We start from the raw sequence: 14,082 nt of genomic DNA on the forward strand, positions 1-14,082 counted from the left end.
GGTTAGCTCTGTTCACCACTGCCAAGAACACGCAATGTCAACAGTTTTGCACGCTGGTGTTTCCAAAGCAGCTCTTGCTCGGAGACCCTTTTTGTCTAGTGGAGCTCAGGCTTCCTTTATACCTTTCTGCGCATACCACTCCTGTCCAGAGTTCTCAAGAAGATTAGGAGTGACCTGGCCCAAGTCATCCTCATGGCTATGGACTGGGCTTGGAGAGCCTGGTATCCTGAACTGTTGAGAATGGCATCATTCCTCTGATCAGAATTTCCCTTTGGGAAAATCTTCTGTCGCAGGAGCAGGGGAGGGTTCTCCACCCGAACATGCAACACTCTCCCTTCATGCGTGGAGATTGAGCAGTAGCAGTTGACATCTTTGGACCTCCCTCCTGAAGTCTGTAATGTCATCTTGGCAGCCAGGCATCCCTCCACCAAGCTGGTATAAGCCTGCCATTTGTGCAAGTTTGTGGTATGGTGGGCAGAAAAACAGGTTGACATCCTTTCTGCTCCTTTTTCTTAGGTACTTCTGTTTATTCTTTCTTTTGCCCAGCAGGTCTCTGATTTATGCACCTTAAAAGGCTATCTTTCTGCCATCTTGGCATTTCTGCGGTTGCAAGGTCAGCCATCTCTTTTCAAATTCCCTATTGTACGTAGGTTTCTGAAAGGTCTTCAACACGTGTTTCCATGACACCCTTCATCTTACCTCAGTAGGACCTAAATTTAATTTTCTAATGTGCGCTCCTTACTATCAAGACGGCCTTTCTAGTGGCAATAATATCTACCTGGAGGGTCACTGAGCTCCAGACTTTGCCACCTAAGCCTCTGTACCTCAACATCTTCCCAAACAAGCTGGCCCTTCGCTCTAGAGCTTCTTTCCTAAGGAAGGTGGTCTCTCCCATTTATGTAGGCCAGTTCATTGCCCTGCCTACCTTTTGCGCTCTGCCTCATTCCTCCAAAGAAGAGCGAGTCCAAAGACTTCACGCTAAAAGAGCATTGTCGTTCGACCATTAGTGCCCAAAAGAGTTTCGGTGGATGACCAACTCTTTTTAGGGTATGTCGGAGCCCAGAAAGGGAAGGTGGTACAGAAACGTACCATCTCCTGATGGATCATGCGCTGTATCAAAATCTGCTATGCATTGGCTAAAAAGCAACACCCTGAGGGTGGTTGCGTGCTCATATAATTAGAGCCAATGCTGCGACCACTGCGTTAGCACGTAGAGTCTCGGTCCTGGACATCTGCCAGGTAGCAATGTGGTCATCTCTGCACAAGTTTAACAAGCACTACTACCTGGATAGTCAGGTACGTAGAAACGGGCACTTTGCCTGTTCAGTCCTGCAGGACTTTTTATTGTGAAATTGTTTTGCAGACCCTCCTCCAATGTGGTATTGCCTGGGTGTCTCGCCTAAGGTAAGGAATCTACCGCCAGAAGTCTCTATCAGATGAACAAGTTACTTATCTTCAGTAACTCCTATCTGGTAGATACGCTATCTAGCTGCAGATTCCTTACCGACCCATCCATCCTCCCTGTTCTGCAAACGGATTTATAGACTTCGGGTTTTTCCCCAATCAGGGCCCTAGTTTTCGCACACCACTGGTCAGTTCACTTCGTAGTTCCTTTCATTTGGCATGGAAAGTTGAGAAAAGAAACTCATGTCAGCTCGCCGTGGTGGTGCCTATATAAGTACCACGCACGTCACTACCAGCGCGAACGACGCCAGGCTGAGCCGAGCAACACCACCTAAGGGCGCACAGGAAGTCTGCTCACGAAAATGTTTCCAGATCCAGAATGACGCCTGAGGATAATTCTAAAGTAAGGAATCTGCTGCTAGATAGTCTCTACTAGGTAAGGCGTTACTGAAGGTAAGTAAGTTGTTCTTTAGCTGAATTGGGCTCTGTAGGTTAGTCGGAACGTACTTTGAAACTGTCTCTTCATAATTGTTCACTGATTGAGCATTGGAATTGAGACGTGTTAATTGTAAATGAGCATTGGATTTGAGACAAGTGTTTAATGTGGGTTTACATCCATGCTTCTGTTTGATAACAAAACCTCAACAATTTCCACCAGCTTTCACTGTTTATTGAAAATTGCCGAGTGGGATGTTTCTACTTTGCTTTCAAATGCCGCCTTACTGTCACTTAGTTCATTTCTGCAGATGTCTTAGCTATTTTGTTTTAACACGTTCAACAGCTTTTCCTAGTTCCGTTTTTTCATTTCCAAAAAGATTGCTGTTAACAGTGCTCTTTTTAAATAGCAGCAACAGGATGTGTTCAATGACTAAGGACCTTGGACATCTGTGCTAGATCGCTTGATGTGGGCACACCACCTGATCAAAAAGTGTATGCCTTGTGACAGAGAGGGCAAACTCTTAGATTAATTAAAACATGAACATTTTATCGCAAATGGGTGAGAGTAAAGATAGGCTTTTTGCAGTAGGTGTCAATATCCTTAATGTATGTGTAATACATTTGTGCTAGTTTCCATACATCTGGCAGTAGTATTCTGTGACATTTTCCTGTTCCTGTCCTTGACAGTAGTAGTTGGGTGGGTTTGCTTTTCAAATACTTCTGTGACCCTGTTCAATCCTACAATGGATTCAGAACTCGGCTGCCAGACTACTCAAGACCACATCTCCCCTGCCTTGAAAGCCCTGCATTGGTTATCGGTTGCCAGAAGATCCACATTCAAGCTGCTTTGTATCACCCACAAAGTGATGCATGGAATGGGACCGCTCTTCATTAACATCTTGACGGAGGTTCTTCATTCCCCCTCTACTGTGGTAGAACCTTTGCTTCCTTTTAATGATGCCATCACTGAGCCAGTTATGGAGGTTTGGCGAAAGCCCTTTTCGACTCCAGCAGTGTCTAAATTTGTTGCTAGGAGGTACAGGGCGGCTACAGGAGATCCGGACTTCCTAACATCCCATCCTTCTCCTGAGAGTCTGGTGGTTCAAGCTGCCTGTTCGAAGAAGTCTTCTGGAGCTTTTCCTCAAGTTCCTAGTGATAGAGAGTCTATGAAGCTTGACCAATCAGCCAAGAAGGTGTTCTCCTCTGCAAGTATGGCCTTGAAGTTCACAAATGCCACCTGCCTTTTGGGCCGTTACATCCACGCCCTGATGGATTCTGCAAAACAGCTGGCTCCAAAATTGTCCGAGGAAGACAGGCAGAATTTTAATGAGGTCTTGTCGGACACTCAAGTAGCTGCACGACAGGTTATTCAGAGTGGTTTGGACACTGCGGACTCTGTTGCCAGGATCATGGGCTCTTCGGTTGCCACAAGAAGTGCTTGGCTTAAGTCGTCGGAGTTCTCTCCAGATGTACAGGCAACACTTCTAGATCTACCCTTTGATGGTTCTGGACTGTTTGGAAAGAAAGGAGATGCAGCCTTGGAAAGGTTCAAGGACAACAAAGCCACAGCTAAGTCTCTGGGCCTGTAGGTGCAGCCTAGAGGGTCCTCTTTCAGAAGGTACAGAGGTTTTGGGAGGTCGTCCTTTCGGACCTCCAGGCAGCCGCAGCAGCAGCAAAATACCTTGTATAAGACCTACAGGGGCAGGAACAGAGGTCGTCCATGAGGTCGTCAGCTCTCCTCCTCCTCCTCCTCCTCCTCCTCTACCTCCCTCCCTCCTACCACTGCAAAGCAGCCCTAGATCCACCATTCTGGATCATGTTGGTCCTGTGGGGGGTCGGCTTACCCATTTTCTGCAAGATTGGGAATCAGTCACTACAGACCTTTGGGTTCTAAATCTTGTGGAAAATGGGTATGCTCTTCCCTTTCGGGAAATACCTCCAAATTACCCTCCTTGCCAAGGTGCTTGCTCGAATGACCACCTTCTTCTCCTGCAGGAGGAAGTCCTAACATTACTGAAAAAAGGTGCAATAGAGGTGGTTCCAGAGCAGGAAAGGGGTCAGGGATGCTACTCTCGGTATTTCCGGATACCCAAGAAGGATGGCAGGCTACGTCCAATCCTGGATCTCAGGATCTTGAACCTTTTTCTGAAGCAGAAGAAGTTGAAGATGCTCACCCTTGCGCAGGTTCTTCAAGCGCTGCAACATGAGGACTGAATGGTGTCGATCGACTTGCAGGATGCGTATTTTTATATTCCGATCCTGGAGTCGCACAGGAAGTATCTCCGTTTTACGGTAGGGTAGCAACATTATCAGTTTGCGGTTCTCCCGTTTGGTCTTAGTACTGCACCTCGAGTTTTCACCAAGGTGATGGCAGTTGTGGCAGCCCATCTCAGAAGGTCGGGGATTCCAGTTTCCCCTATCTGGACGACTGGCTGATCAAAGCGGAGTCGCCAGAGAAGGTGCTTCATCATCTGCAGGTTACAACTCAGCTGTTGTACAAATTTGGTTTCTTGATAAACATGCCCAAATCTCACCTGGTGCCCTCTCAGCGCAACCTGTTCATAGGGGTGGTACTGGACACTACTGTGTGTCGAGCATTCCCACCTCCACAAAGGATTCTCGACATACAGGAAATGATTCCCTTGTTTTACAATGGAGCGGTCGTTCCAGTCCTGAAGGTCCTTCGTCTGCTCGGTCTGTTTGCTTTCTGCATTCTGTTGGTCAACCATGCACACTGGCACATGAGGGCGCTCCAGTGGTGCCTCCGTAGGCAGTGGTATCAGCACAACGGAGATCTCGGGGAGTCTGTGAGGATCTCCGGAGAAGTTGCAGCGGATCTGTCTTGGTGGAGCGTGGAGGGCAATCTGTCTCAAGGAAAGCCCTTTCATCTTACTCCAATGGTGGCCACAGTGATAACGGACGCATCCACTTTAGGGTGGGGTGCGCATCTGGGGGATCTGGAGATCAAGGGTCTTTGGTCTCCAGAAAAAAGGTTGCTTCACATCAACCTTTTGGAGTTGCGGACGATACGTTTGGCACTCAAGGCCTTCCTCCCTTCCCTTCGCAGTCAGTCGGTTCAAGTCCTGACGGACAACACTACTGCGATGTGGTATGTCAACAAGCAAGGAGGAGTGGGGTCGTACCGTCTCTGCAGAGAAGCTCTGCGTCTTTGGTCCTGGGTTCAGGATCATCAGATTTATGTGATGGCAAATCATCTGGCCGGAGTTCTGAATGTGCGTGCAGATAGTCTCAGTCGGCAGTTTTCTGCCGACCACGAGTGGAGGCTCCATCCGGAGGTGTTTCATCACGTCTTTCGGACTTGGGGAACTCCTCGGGTGGACCTGTTTGCCACTCACGAGAATGCACACTGCCTGGCATTCTGCAGTATCCAGTATCCGATGCAGGGAGCTTTGGGAGACGCGTTTCAGTTGAGATGGGACTCACATCTCCTTTACGAGTTTCCTCCCATACCCTTGATTCCTCGGGTTCTGAGAAAGATTCGCCAAGACCGGGCCCAAGTCATATTGATCGCCCCGGATTGGCCAAGAAGGGTGTAGTATACAGATCTTCTCCACCTCTATTCGAGCCCTCCGCTCCGTCTCCCTCTCAGGGCAGACCTCCTCTCGCAGTCGTAGGAGCAGGTTCTACACCCCCACCTCCAGAGCTTACACCTTCATGCCTGGAGATTGAACGAGGCAACCTGAATTATTTCTCTCTTCCGCCTGATGTAATGGACGTGATTTTGTCTGCCAGGCGTCATTTCACCAAGTCTATCTATTCCTATAGGTGGTCCAAATTTGTCCATTGGTGTGGGGAGAAGTCTATTGACCCTTTGAGGGCTCGTTTATCCAACATCCTTCAGTTTGCTCTCTCACTATCTCAGCAAGGCTTTGCTGTAGCTACTGTGAAGGGTTATTTATCGACTTTGTCTGCATTCCTTTGCTTGCCGGATCAGCCGTCCTTGTTTAACTCACCTACTGTGTTACGATTCATTAAGGGCCTTACCAACAAATTTCCGCCCACTCCATTTATTGTGCCTCAATGGGACTTAAATCTTGTCTTAACTTACTTGATGGGTTCTCCCTTTGAACCCTTGCACAAGTGTCCCTTAAGGCTATTGTCTTTTAAAACTGTTTTTCTCATTGCCATTACCTCAGCAAGGAGTATAAGTGAGCTTCAAGCTCTGAGTTCGAGACCCCCATTCTTGACCATTCATGCTGAAAGAATGGTACTCAGGACCAGGGATGCTTTTCTGCCTAAGGTGGTAACTCCTTTCCATCTGGGGCAGTCCATTACCCTTCCTACTTTCTATCCTCCCCCTCACCCTTCCAAGGAGGAGGCGCGGCTTCACCGCTTGGACCCTAAAAGGGTGGTGAGTTTTTACCTCGATAAAACTAAAGACTTTCGAGTGGATGACCAGCTCCTCGTGGGCTTCATTGGCTGCAGGAAAGGCAGAGCGGTGCACAAGCGCACCCTTTCCAGTTGGATTATCTTGTGCATCAAGATCTGTTACTCTTTGGCCGGTAAGGAACCCCCAGAGGGTAGAAGAGCTCATTCTACCAGGGCAAAGTCTTCTACATCTGCCTTATCTAGAGGTGTTCCTGTGGAGGACATTTGTAGAGCGGCAACTTGGGCCTCCCTCCACACTTTCACGAAGCATTACTGCTTAGATACCGAGGTGAGGAGGGACGGACACTTTGCAAGCTCTGTCCTTCAGGACTTTTTGGTATAGAAGGGTGGACACCCTCCTCCGGGAGTGGGGACTGCTGTGGGAATCTATTCACAAGGTGAGGAATCCACTGGCAGATGAATCCATCAGAAGAACAAGTTACTTACCTTCGGTAACGCTTTTTCTGGTGGATACAGTATCTGCCTGTAGATTCCTCACTGACCCACCCACCTCCCCGTTGTCCACCCTTCTATACCTACAGTAGTGATAATGTGACAAATTTATCTGTTACTGTCAAAGGAAGTGTGTTATTTCTTTTGCTTTCCTGCATTGACTTCACACTGTGTGTGTTGGTTTGAATATTATGTACTGTGTATACTGTATATATATTGTTGTCGGTGCGTCCGTGTGCCTTGAAGGCATGGAAAAAAGGGCGGAACTGACGTCATCACGCCGACGAGGTCCTCTTATGGCTCCAGTGACGTCAGCAGAGCCGCGTGCGGAGGATGGGCTTCTGTGACGTCGTCCTCGTCGGCGTGGAGAGCTACGAAAAAATTCCGAATGTTGCTGGCGCAGGGGATATTCACAAGGTGAGGAATCCACAGGCAGATACTGTATCCACCAGAAAAAGCGTTACCGAAGGTAAGTAACTTGTTGTTCCAGTCCTTTTTTCTCAAGCAATCCATATACTCCAGCTAAACGTTCTTTACACTCAGTGGAAGTAAGGAAGGTTTTATGTGTCTATTTGAGTTAGAAAGATTAGTTGTAAACATCCCCATCCATTTCCCATGGTCAGAAAGTTTGAAAATGTCGGGGCATGTGTGAAGTACAGGCCCGTACCCAAGGGCTGCTCCCCCAGTTAGAAAATTCCTGTTGTCTAGTGGAACTGCCAGGTAAGTGCATCCCACTGTGACTGGCTGGTTCTTATGAGAGGTATCTCTGGAACGCAGTTTCTCAGTTTTCCAGCAATACTTTCCTTTTGGCATAGTTCCCTGCCAGGTCAGAGAATGGAGCTGTTTGTAGCCCCTCTGTGCTCACAGTGAAGCCAGGAAGCTTTCTGGTCCTGCAACTGACATGACTGCATCATGGTGACGCAATTGTGTTGGCTACAGGACTGTCGCACCCCCCTGGGGCGAGAGAGTCTCCTGTTCCGACCCAGGCTTGCTCGAAGGGAGCAGGGTACCGGAACTGCATAACGTCTTCTGCTCTTGTGCCAGGCTCTTTAATGTGACCTCACCATCAATAGCACCCAGTTTTGAGCATTATTGATCTGGAGCTCACGTTAATAAAACCCAAGAGATGAAGTCGTTCTTCCATGGGCCAAAGCATCCTCACAAGGAGCTAGGAGTTTTATGAAGCACCCTAAACTAGTGCCTGGTGCAACAGCTGCTGCAGTTAACGGTCTTCTATAATCATAGAACATCTGTTCAGCATCTGCAGGGGCCAGTGAGCAGAAGTATGTGGGGTGCTCCGAACCAGAGTAACTGCAGTGCACAGAAAGGTCTCAGGAGGGCCAAATGACTGTTACATTTTAACAAAGATGAGTGTATCTTTTTTCGTAGGTGTTTGAGGGAATGACTACATGCCATTAGTGATTTTGTGCATCTCCCTACACAAAAGCGCGTCTTGCATTGTGTGGCAAAAGAATGGGTCCCTGCACATGGTGAGGCCTGCTTAAAGGTCTTAAGCTGATAAAGGAACCATATTATGTGCTGTATGAGCATTCTCAACTGCCCCTTACTCTGCCCGCTTGCTTCCCCTGTTATCTGGCAGCAATCCGAAGAAGTTTCAGCACCACACCAATCAATTTGTTGCTCTCTCTGGTGAGAGTCCAACTAGTGTAAATACCCTCTTAAAAGACACTGTGTACTGTTATGCCATACCACATGTATATAATAACAAACATTTGCAATGCAATAGGTCTCGCATTTGCGTGAGTTTAAGCTATTGGCATTGTAAATGACAAAGCCTTTTATTTAAGTTTTTAAAACAAAAACAAACATAAAAGGCATTGTTAGTTGCAATGTCAATATCTCAAACTCGCGTATGTGAGCCCTGTTGCATTGCAAATGCTTGTTAGATTAGTGAGTAGAAATGCTCCCTTTCGGCCCACGCGGCAAATTAATTAAATAAACAAGCGCAGCCGCTAAAGTGAAAGCGGACCGCGCTGCAAATAAAAAAAATAAAAATAGTGCTTACCGACTTATGAAGGAGACTGTGTAACGCCACAAGTAAAAGATCCAGTCCTCATGGGAGGTAACAAATGGCGACAGGGTGGTAACAAGGAGGGACTAGCAAGCCTCATTATCAATCGGAAGCCAGCATTTACCAAGGACAATGAGACCAGCCAATCAAAAATATGGGTGGCGAGAAGGCGAGGCTTCCACAGCATACTTGACTACTGCATGCCTTGCAGAGCGAGCAGCGCTTGCGCGCTGCCACTAGGCTCGACCTAAAAAGTCAGATATATTAGCTTTTGTGAAGGCTGTTTCTTTGTAATCTTGGAGTTATGCAATTTTACCAGTACGTTACATCAAGGAGTGACTAAGTTCAGGAAACATTATCAGGATGCTTTGGTATGGAAAAAAACATTCTGTGTAAGCAACATCCTTTGGTAGGTCCCTATAACAAAAGAAAAAACCAAAAAGTTAGATCCAGTTGAAACAATTTCAGTCAAAAGTGCTTTGGACAGTGGTTTAAGCATAATTTGGGTTTTCAAAACCAGGTGTATTAAGATCATTGACAATGGTGTAACAAAGCACTATTTTACGTTTGTATGTTGTCAAGTTTACTTTTTACCTGAAAACACCTGTTTCTGTTTCTTGTAGGAAAGTTCAGCAACTTCTGGCAGTAAACGTTGGGTGTCGCAATGGGCCAGTTTGGCTGCTAACCATACCAGTCATGAAGAGGATGATGACAGAATGGAGTTCCGTATGCCGACTTCCCTAGAAAATGGTAGTTAACTTGTAATCATTCGCTAATGTTTTGGGGTCATCAAAGTCATCATTTTAGCCCATAGAAGCCCTTAAAAGGGATGCTCTGTTTGTATTGATTTTATCCGCTTTCACCTTTTACGTAGCACACCACATGTTTTGAAAAATAGGTGCAGGGTCAGCTACCTTGCAAGATGATGCACTCAGATGCTCCCAAACTCCAAGTGCTCTTCTGGGAAACCAGGTCACACATTTCAGGAGAATTAGACTTATCTGCCCTTTTCTCTTTGTTGCTGTTGCTCACTACTTAAGGTCCTTAACTGCAAGGTACAGCTTCCAGAAGACCAGTGTGCAGGAGCGAGTGTCACCTACACTCTTCAGTCAGCTCAGGTTCCCTCCCAACCGCTAATGACCCCAGCAATAACTGCACAGAGAACCAAATGAATATGTGTCTGCCCGTTCAGACGGGTATAAATGCAGGGGTTCCCATACATCTTTAGGGCGAGAGCTACTGGGCAAAAGGATGGTATAGACTTTGGAATAGTCACAACCTACAGACATATCTTTAAGCCGTTCATCAGTCCTTGGGGATCCGCCCTTACCTCATCACAATGCGAATGTTGTGGTTGCCCACCAACATTCCAAGTGGCTAATTTCCTAAACGATTTGGGTATCTTTTGGACTTATCGAAGAAGTGCTACAAAGCGGTGAGTTGTGGGCTAGGTTCTTTCATCATGGCCACCGCCTCCAAGATCTGCTGCCAGAAGATATTAAATGCAGAGATCCAAGCCATGTGAAAAATATGTCTGGTGCACCGCATTTCCTACAGTTGAAATCTGCTGCTAGACTGAACTGCATAATGGTAGCTAGTGTGCAGTACACACTATGATGATATGTACAATGAATGAAGCAAAACCTCCCGTTATTGAAGCTGCCTTTTGTTTGTTGACAACATTACATACATTGTGTCTCTGACCAAATCATATGCACATCTTGAGTTGGTCTGGGATACCCAGATACCCACACTGTTAGTTGTCATATTATGCACTAGTTACTAATCTATTATGATTGGGCTATCTAGCAATTATCCAGGAAAACAAGTCCCACCTTTCCGGCTCTGCTGTCTTCGAATTATAGATCTCACACTGACCCGGGTGTGCCATCCAGGTATTCTGTAATGGTCTTAAACCTGCTGTTGAGGAATGGATGCCCCAATGATTGCAAGTGTTGGTCAATGTGTTTCCTAGGTTATCTTCAACTGGGGGTTGTTCATCACAGAATTTAGGGGAGTAGAAGGTTTCCACTGCACATACTGATGCCAGCCTCACACATGCCTAAATTGTGCTCTTCACTGTGTGAATTTGTTTATTAGGTCTGTTGGGGGGGCAGGGGGAGGGTGCACCATGAAAGCTGTGTTATGTGATACTAGGGGTGCTAAACCCATCTTGGTCCTTGATGGGTGATACTAGTGTTGCGCAAAATCCAAATAGCATACTTCAAAGTTTGGAGCTGTGAAGCTTCCCTCTTTGGAGGGTAGTTGCATTTTGTCCAGTGTCCTTCTGGGCTGCCCCCAGCCCACAGAAGTCTAATCACGAGCATCCCTAGCTGGTTAAAAAATGACACTTGATGTAAAATTCCAGGACTGGATGTGATGTGTCGTAAATAAAAGTATTACAGATATAAACCAATTTATCTGCAAACCAGAGTGCTTGCCAAAGGCAATGATCTCCTTTATGATTGGATTTGGGGTTAGCACTGGATCCTTGGTCAGCTGGAAATATTGTGTGCAGACATGGACAGCAGTATCCTTCACCCTCCAGATGTTATGACTTGAGTGTGTAGGAATTCCTTGAGAGACTAGCCAGGAGCTCCACGGCTTGTGCAAATAAAACTGGCGATAGTTTACTTTATTTTTATGCTTTGTTTAATTTGCCCTAACATTCTTAATCTTGAGTCAGCGGAAATGGTTGTTGACTCATTTTACCAAGTACTTGCTTGGTTTGGGGGTTATGGAATGTATTGCTTTATAGTCTGCTTCTAGTGCTTAACTTTTTGCTTCTTCTTGAAACAACTTTTTCACAACGTGGACTACTTGTTCCTCAAACACCTTACAGAAATGGGTATTGGCAGTGTCTACCCTGTGGAATTTCCTGACACCCACGGTGTAATGACTTTCAAAATCTCTCCCCTTTACAGTTCGGTCTAGAGAATAGCATTTAGGGCTGAATTCCTCCTAAACACCCTTCATTTGCACTAAAACTTTGTAGAATAGTGAACGTTCTACACCTGTTCTGTTTAACCCCTTCGGTGCTCATGACGGAATGGTTCCGTCATGACCCACGGTTGAGCTGTGCTCATGACGGAACCATTCCGTCATGACCACGCCCGCGCAAGATTCCGCCAGCACAGCGGCGGAATCTGCGCAGCATCGAAGGGGTTAATATTCTTTATCCTGAAACACTTTTCCCTGGATGTGAATTACATGAAAATGCAACTGAGGAAATTGGGTCTAATAAGCGTTTATTGTTCAACACTATTGCTCAGAATTAAAATAAAATTGATGGCATTTTTCAGGTTCAGTTTGCTTTCTCCGGTTTCTTGTCTACTGGTATTTATTATGGAAAACATTGTTGCTATTCTTTCTCCATAGGAGTGACCTGCATTGCAGATACCTGGTTTGGGGAGCCGCATCTTAGACACCTGTTCGCACTAACCTATTCTGCTTTTAAGGCTATTTATTTTTGCCCTGAATTCTTGCACTGTATGCAGTGCAGCAGTAGTTCCTTGGAATAAGCAGAGTAAGCACTTTGGCCCAGCATTGCTGTGGAAGTTACTGTAAGTTTCGCTTGGTGGAAATTACGGTTATATCTAGGGAAGGCCTTGATGAAAGTAGACCGCCATTCATCTTTAATCTTTTATACTGTTGAGTTTCATGCCCTGCAACGTTCCTTTAATTTTGGGCATTTTTCCCTCTAGTAGCTGCCAGGTGTGCATTGGCTGGGTGCACTGTAACAGTTCACTTGCCTAAAGCAAGGACACCACAGCATTACAATGAGTGAACACAACAGTGATCTCTTTACATGCTTCCCTATTGTCCATCCTTTCACAGTGGCTCACTCAAGTCCCACAGTTCATCTTTGTTTCGTTATGTATACATGAAGAGTGCATTAGCAACAATGTGATTTTGTGCTAAATTCAGAAAATGTTAAAGGGTTTATCAAAAAGACAAATCTTTAGCATGCACTCGATCTGGATGAGGATGATTAGGACACAACTTTTGTTCAATTAATGAATCGGGGGGATTTGTATAGCGCAGCTGCTCAAGGCGCTTAGACATGGAATTCCAAAGTTTAGCTGAGCAGATTGAAACATGTCTTCCTTTTACTTTGTAAAATCTAGGGACCATTAGCACGTTTGCCGTACTGAATCATAGAGATGAAAAGTACCTTTCAATCTATAGCGTATAAAAGCTAGGCCCAGTTATGAATGAATCCATAGACATTGCTTAACATCTTACATTTTTCCTGCTCTTTTTATTGGAAACCAGGAAGTTGAGAAACAATGGGACAGGCAATGGACATTCTAGAGGCTCCAGGTAACAAGCATGCTGCTTTATTCTCAGTGATCTGCAAACTCTATTGTATTAGTAGTTTTTCTGCTGTAAAAGGAGGTAACCTGACAAATTCACATCAGTCAGTTAAATAGGATTCAAACCATTTGAAGGTAGTACTTTCCATACCTGCCGTAGTAAGATGGAGTAGGATACAGTGGTGGACTGTATTGAATGTGGCCAATAGAGCAGACAGGATTATGGCATTGGTGTAACCGGATGTTTGTGTTTTACACGAAACACGAACAAAAAGAAAATGGTTCTGAAAAATGTAAGGACAGATTTTTCTTTCAGAATGTTTTTTGCCAGGTTGATGAAACCAACTTGGAGAAAAATGTTTCTTCAAGAACAGTCGTTTTTTCATGTTTGGTTTTCTCTTTATCTCTTTTAAGGAGGACCCCTCCCTCCCCCACCCTCCAGGTTAAACCCACTGTTTTCAAGGGGGAGTGCTCCCCCCCCTCCCAGGCCCCACACCTAAACTCTCCTCTTCCCACCTCTATTTCCTTTACCCGCTTCCCTGTCTGCCACTAGTGCTTCCCACTCTTTTTTTCAAATAGACATATTCCTCTTCTTTGGAAACACTCTATTTTTCATGGTAAAGTATTGTCGTTATTCTGACTTATCTCCATAATGGAATTGCTTCTGTCTTTCATCAGGCTGACTTTCTTCAGTATGGAAATTCGTCTAATTGGTGGAATTCCAGTTTTGCCAATATCCTCTTTAATCTCAGGTCATCTCGAACAGCAAGAAGAACAAACTATGCTATGGGCCAGTCTGAAACGAGCTAGCTTTGTTCCAAGAGATGTGGTGGCTTTGTAGAATTATGCTTGTATCTGAGAAGTAAACAGGTCTAATATAAGGGTAGTGCAATCCTTGTGAACCTTTGTTCCACTCAGTGTAGCTTTTGGCGCATAGTCCTGTGCTGTGTTGCAAGCGGCCATGCTCTTGTGCTTACCTCAAAGTTTAAGATGTTGCCTCTTCAGGAGTATGATATGCTAGAGTGAAAAGTTATAAATCAAAGGACAGAT

The 14,082-nt window shown here is 45.7% G+C and overlaps 1 protein-coding gene across 5 annotated transcripts in view; it reads left to right on the plus strand.

The window, feature by feature from the left end:
• The window catches only part of CEP170 (centrosomal protein 170), a 428,342-nt gene that overhangs the window by 254,061 nt on the left and 160,199 nt on the right, over positions 1-14,082 (plus strand). For all 5 annotated transcript variants that reach the window (XM_085611407.1, XM_085611409.1, XM_085611411.1 and 2 more), the window contains one exon: positions 9,340-9,466. In XM_085611407.1, the coding sequence (XP_085467533.1) occupies positions 9,340-9,466 (127 nt within the window). The remainder of the gene's footprint in view (positions 1-9,339; positions 9,467-14,082) is intronic.

This window comes from Triturus cristatus, chromosome 6 (assembly GCF_964204655.1).
Source record: "Triturus cristatus chromosome 6, aTriCri1.1, whole genome shotgun sequence".
Taxonomy (NCBI): domain Eukaryota; kingdom Metazoa; phylum Chordata; class Amphibia; order Caudata; family Salamandridae; genus Triturus; species Triturus cristatus.